Consider the following 6986-nt stretch of genomic DNA (forward strand, 5'->3'; position numbering starts at 1 on the left):
GTCCCGATTAATGTAAGAATGTTATGCTTAATTGCCTTATTAAAAGTGCTTTTGAAGGCACTACTATACTTCTATAGATGTTGGAATTAGTTTAGATGATATTTATGGATAAGATGACTTTTATTTACAAATTAAGATTTCCTTATAATCTAGTATGCATATTTGATTACTGTGTGTTATTTTAATACGATTTGTACATGACTTGTTTTTAACACAACTTATGTGGTCTATGACAATGTATTTCAATATTCGGCAAAAGTAATTTTTACTCACTATATTCTATGTAAATACTTTCTGATTCCATGATATTCTTTTATTACTGATGAATTATTTCAATTACAAAGTTTTAGCCGATTTGTTGATTCTTAAAACAACTTTTGTATGTCTAAAATAACAAATATTTGAACTATTTGTAAGATGACTCTACTAATTGTAGCCTTATATTTATGAATACCCAATGTAAATATTGGAAATAAAGAATTATTATTATTATTATTATTATATATACTCTCTCTCTCTCTCTCTCTCTCTCTCTCCTCTCTCTCTCTCTCTCTCTCTCCTCTCTCTCTCTCTCCTCTCTCTCTCTCTCGTGAAAGCACAACTCCTCATCCATTGCCCTGAACTCGCAACCTCTTCCTATAAGCTGCCATTGTTTTTCGTCTTGATATTGTTCCTGTGACCCTTTCTGTCGACCCGCTTTCCCACGAAGCCTCGAATGAAGAGGAAGAAACGGAAAGTGAGGACGCGTCATCTTTTAAGCTGACGGGACGAGTCTTTTCGGAGGGCTCCCCCCAAGGGTACAACGCACACACATACACACATACGTACCTACATACATATATAACTCCACAACTGGTTCTCGCAGACTGAATGGGATGCTGGTGCCCACCTGGATGGATGGAGAGATGCTGGAATGGTTTGTGTGTGGGAGAGAGAATGTGATGGAGCGAGAATCATCTTCGGGGGACTGATAAGGCATAGATAGATTTGAGTGATTTCTAGTGTTGGTTCGTAGTTGTAAGAGGGGATTTGCTAGTGAGGCGAATAGAAATGCGTTTTGTGATAAATGTAAGTGGTGAGTCGTCTACCGCAAATTATGTAGATGTTGCTGATATTTTGCCTAATCTTTACAGAGACCTTTCAATATGTGTGAAAGTCATACCTTGTGCAAGTTCTCTATCCCGAGCATAAGTATGTTATATATATATATATATATATATATATATATATATATATATATATATATAATATATATATATATATATATATATATATATATATATATGTATGTATATATGTGTGTGTATATATATATATATATATATATATATATATATATATATATATATATATATATATATATATATATATATATATATGTATATATATGTATGTATATATGTATATATATGTATGTATATATATATATATATATATATATATATATATATATATAATATATATATATATATATATATATATTAAAGGGTCAAAATAGAGACGACTGGCGAAATTTAACCGAGGCCCTGTGGGTCAATAGGAGTAGGAGAAATATATATATATATATATATATATATATATATATATATATATATATATATATATATATATATATATGAGTGTGTGTGTATGTATGTGCGTAACGAAAAAAAGCCCCAACTTTCAAGAGTAATAACCGCCACTTGAAAATGCTATGTAAAAGAGACGATGAAAAATAAGAGAGAAGTCCTGGAAAGCCAGCCGGCAGGTGGATGACGTCGGCGTACCATAATTGTGGACATCAGGTGTTTTAAAGATGGGCTTTCAGGTAGGCCCTTTCTATCATTCGTCATTCCGTTGTTTAAATCGCTATGCTTTTTTTTTTTTATTCTTCTCGTATTTTACGTCATTCGAAGGAGAAGCAGATAATGATGAGATGAGGTGAAGCGGAGGAGACGGAAGAATAGCTAGTGATCGAAGGATAGTTATTATTATTATTATTATTATTATTATTATTATTATTATTATTATTATTAATATTACTTGCTAAGCTACAACGCTACTTGGAAAAGCAGAATGCTATAAGCCAAGGGGCCCCAACAGGGAAAATAGCCCAGTGAGGGAAAGGAAACAAGGAAAATGGAAATATTATAAGAAGAGTAACAACATTAATATGAATATATCCTATATTTGGTAGGAGAAATTTTATGATAAAGAAGAAGTGGAGGAGTCGAATAGTGGTTGAAGAAGACCAAGAATGCAGTTAGGATGAGGAGGAAATAGAGAAGGAGAAATATGTAAAAGATTAGTGGTTGTAAAAGATTAGTGGTTGTAAAAAAGAAAAGTACATCTGAACGAAAAAAAGAATAGTGATTGATTGTACCTATTAAAACTGAGGAAAGGAAATCTGTATAGTGAGGGAGGAGGGTAAGGAAGAAGAGGTGATAGTTGATAGAGGATCAAGGTGAGGGATGGAAGAATGACAGATGGAGTAGGAGGAAGAATTGGTGATAGTGAGGGAGGGTAAGGAGAAATAGTGACGGGTGATGTAGAGGAACAAAGAGTGAGAATAGAGATGGAAGAATGAGGAGGAAGAAATATAGATAGTGATGATGGAGAAGTAGTAGGAAAAAAAAGTGTGATTGGTGGAGGAGAAGAAGATGGTGATAGAGAAAGAAGTAAGAATACTGATGGAGGATGGTAAGAAGTGATGATAAGTAATAAAGAGAAAGGAGGAATGCGAGAAGGAAATGGTGATAGAGAAAGAGAAAGAGGAAGTGGGTATAGTGATGGAGTGATGGAGGAGGACGATAAGTAAGCGAAGGAAGTGGTGATAGTGATGAATGAGGGGAAGACGGGCGTTCCCCTGAAATCACTCCACATGCCAGTCATTTTTTTAGGGCCCGTCCGCACACCAGTCATTTGCACGGGTGTTAGCTGCATCCCAGGAAGGCAGGGTTCGGAATTCTACTGTGAATACGAACAGCCTTCTTGGGAATACGGGCCAGGAGGGTTAAGGTATTCGGAAGGAGAATCATATTTTGCCTTTCTTAGTAAGGGCTATAACTTCATTTGAATAGCTTTGATGTTATTATTATTATTATTATTATTATTATTATTATTATTATTATTATTATTATTATTATTATTATTAATGTTGTTTATTGTTATTATTAATGATGATGATGATTATTATTATTATTATTATTATTATTATTATTATTGTAACGACTGAGATGGTGTGGTCACGTGTTGAGAATGGATAGTGGGGAGGGAGTGAGTGAAGAGGGCTTGTGAGGAACCTGTTGAAGGGGGGGGGGAGGGTTCGAAATGGAGGCAGATAATTAAATTGCCTGATAGGGTGTAGGATAATATGGAGAGAAGAGGTTTTGTGTCAAAGGATGCCTTTGATAGAAGGCACTGGAGAGGTTTGCATCAGGCAACCGACCCCTTAATGCTGGGATACCGGTGGGAAAGAAGTTGTTTTTATTATTATTATTATGAAAGTTGGGTTTTTATTAGTGCTAATAATAACTTTAGTGTTATTTCAAAATGATAATTGGTGCTATTATTATTGAAATTAATTTGTTCTGGTTTTCTTTGGCCCATCTCGCAATTACGAACCGCGTGATCTTATAATTACAACCACTTCCATAGATTAATTAGGCTATGCTAATGAGGCTTTCTAAATACGTATTTATGCATACCTCATGAAACCAAGAAAGCATGTTGCAATAATTTGAAAGTTGAAGTGCTTACGATGCCTTTTATCAGTTATAAAGCTTATTGACGTTATTTATTCAATACCACTTATTGTAAACCTTTTATGTGGTACCATATTTATTTGATATACACGCCGAAGCAGACACATTTGTAGAATCACATTATGCATATTCATTATTAATTGTAAAATTAACTGTGTTGGGTTAGAATTCTCTTGCTTTAGGGTCACTCGAGCATACTATTTTATCTCATTTCTCTTCTTCTTGTTTCGTTGAAGTTTTCTTAGTTTATATAGGAAATATTTATTTACATGTTACTGTTCTTAAAATATTTTATTTTTCCTTGTTTCCTTTCCTCACTGGGCTATTTTCCGTTAGAGCCCGTGGGCTTATAATATCCTGCTTTTGCAACTAGGGTTGTAGCTTAGCAAGCAATAATAATAATAATAATAATATGCATGCATAAACAGAGAGAGAGAGAGAGAGAGAGAGAGAGAGAGAGAGAGAGAGAGAGAGAGAGAGAGAGTAAGTATTTATCATCTCGAGAGGGGAAACCACCAAATCATTTCTGGTAGTTAGTAAGGAAAAAGAAAATTTCTTATGAGAACATCACTTGATTTCTTCTCACGTTAAACTCTTGATTGAAATTTTTATAATCATATATTAAACTTTCCTGACTTTATGGCCTTAAATCAAAGAATCACTGGAGAGAGTTTGTTTGTGAAAGCAGTTGTATCAGTGTTGCAGCCATTGCTTTCAGGAAAAGGGTTCAAGCAATTTGTTTTCTTTTTATTAAGAGGAAAGATATTGTATTGAATAGAAAGTCTTGAGGACTTAGGTGGTGATGCTCTATGATAATTTTAGAACTCAGTCAGGGATGTGAAATTACTTTTCATTCTATGATGCCAGAAAACTCAAAATCAATCCATCAAGGAACGAAGTTCAAATAAAGCAAACGAAGTCTGGTTGCCTTGAAAGAAAAATATGTCATTGTTAAGGGATTTTTAAAGTCATCGGTAAAAACTAGGCACTGTGTTGTTGATTCTATTGATGAGAGAGAGAGAGAGAGAGAGAGAGAGAGAGAGAGAGAGAGAGAGAGAGAGAGAGAGAGATTAGGTAAGTAAGCTTTATATGACATTCTCTGAAGCGCTATGAAGAACAGTGTGTGTGTGTGTGTGCTTGCGAGTGACGGGAAACGTGAATTGGATTTTTGTTTTTTTTATTTATTGCTCACTGCGAGCGTGATTTCGTTATTGTGATTGATTACATATGAGGACCCGATGCAGTAGCGAGACAGGGAGATGCCATGCTATTTCTCTGCCACCTTCCTCCCCATTTCCCCTCCACCTCCCCTTCCCCCTCTATCTTTTCCCTCCCCCTCCACCTCCTTCTTTCCCCTTCCCCCTTCCCCTCTCCCCTCTCTCTTTTCCTTCCCCCTCCACCTCCTTCTTTCCCCTTCCCCCTTCCCCTCTTCCCTCTCTCTTTTCCTTCCCCCTCCACCTCCTTCTTTCCCCTTCCCCCTTCCCCTCCCCATCATCCTTTTGTATAACCCTCTCCTTCCATCCACTCTCTATCCACCTTTCATATTCTACAACTTTTTCCCCTTCTCTATTTTTCTCTTCCTCCTCCTCCTCCTTTCTTACTTCCGACATCCGCACGGCAGAGGCATTCAGTGAATTTATTTATTTAATAATTTTTGTGACACGGGAGGTCGTTCACCTGATACGTGCCGGCGCAGGAAAGAGGGAAGGGTGTATCCAATCATACAGTGTATGAAGAAATGGCCTCCATAAAGGAACGGATAGGAACTCACGACTCTCGGGAGAACGAATTGATAATAATTATTGTCGACTTTGTGTTTGTGCCAAGTTCAATGACTGAAGTTTGAATATCATATATTAGTGGAAGGGTGTTAGCCCCCTTTCCTAACCCCCTCCTGTAGCCCCCCCCCCCTCCAGTATTTCGCTAATTATACTTCGGGACTTGCTAATGAGTTTGCACGAGTCGCTTAATAGGCTCTCGATGGCACGGTCGGAAACTGGGAATGTTTTTAAAGATAATTGCTGCTCATTACCGAGATATTAACGCACTTGCTGGAAGCACTTCTGCTTGCTCGTGGTTATTAGTAATGTTTTTTATTTATTAAATGCTTTTTTATTTAGATTTACTTTGTATTGGCGAGTGTGGATGTTGTTTTTAATGTGTTTTTTATTTTTTCTATTATATCGAGTCGACTTTCCTACGAATACAATTAGTCCTTTAATGAATGTTGGAGTAATGTAATGTTTTTGTCGATATAAATCATATCTAGTTTTAAGGTGTTTTTGTAACTTTTTATTTTGATTTGGATCAGAAGTCTTGCATACCTGCATGAAATTAGATAATTAAAATAACGGTTATAATGTCGTGAAGTTATTTTATGATATTAGATTCTAGCGAACACGATAATACAATATCACAACGTCTGTTAGATATAAAAGAAGAAAATTATTCCAAAGACTTGAACTCTTGATTACATTTTTAATCCACGATCGTCCTGCACTGGCCGAGATTGACCCCAGTAATTTGGCAATAATTTTGAAAGTCGTGGAGTCTGCTCTCCAGTCCTTATCTCTCTAAATCACAAGGAATGTATTCTGTAGTGATTAGAACCCGGCTTCTAAAATGAAAACTGCGGCAGTGAAATTTGTGATTATTTGGTCCAAGAATTATGTTTAGTTTAATCTTGCACTGACATACTTGCATATGGAGAGGACTTCTTGTATGAATGTAGATTATTAATATTAACTGCTCTAGTTCTTAAGTTTATATTGTAGTGCAAACTTGAGAAATATTATCCGGATCAAGGTATGTATATTGATTTTATATAACTCTCTCTCTCTCTCTCTCTCTCTCTCTCTCTCTCTCTCTCTCTCTCTCCTCTCTCTCTCTCTCTCTCTCTTATATGAAGGGGACTGCCCGCTCTTGTATGAGTGTAAAATATTGAATTAACTCACCCATAGTCCTTTAGTTCACATTGCAGTACAAACTTAAGAATTATTATGCGGATCAAGATATGTATACTAATTTTACACAACTCGAAAGCTCTCTCTCTCTCTCTCTCTCTCTCTCTCTCTCTCTCTCTCTCTCTCTCTCTCTCTCTCTCAGGGCAGAGATCCCTTGGCCTCGGGCACATGTACCAGTAGATCTTATTGAATGACAGATAGAACAATGACCTTCTTGAAAACAAAAGAAGAAAGGCCTTTAGCGAATCCTTCTCAAAAGGGCAAAGGAGAAGAGCCAAAA

General features: G+C 36.1%; 1 protein-coding gene across 1 annotated transcript in view; it reads left to right on the forward strand.

The window, feature by feature from the left end:
* Nucleotides 1-2689: 2689 nt before the first annotated feature.
* LOC137651796 (protocadherin beta-6-like) overlaps nt 2690-6986 on the forward strand; it is a 75821-nt gene continuing 71524 nt past the window's right edge. Inside the window, exon 1 of the mRNA XM_068385013.1 lies at nt 2690-2793. Coding sequence (XP_068241114.1) covers nt 2690-2793 — 104 coding nt within the window. The remainder of the gene's footprint in view (nt 2794-6986) is intronic.

This window comes from Palaemon carinicauda, chromosome 13 (genome assembly GCF_036898095.1).
Source record: "Palaemon carinicauda isolate YSFRI2023 chromosome 13, ASM3689809v2, whole genome shotgun sequence".
In the NCBI taxonomy this organism is placed as follows: Eukaryota; Metazoa; Arthropoda; class Malacostraca; order Decapoda; family Palaemonidae; genus Palaemon; species Palaemon carinicauda.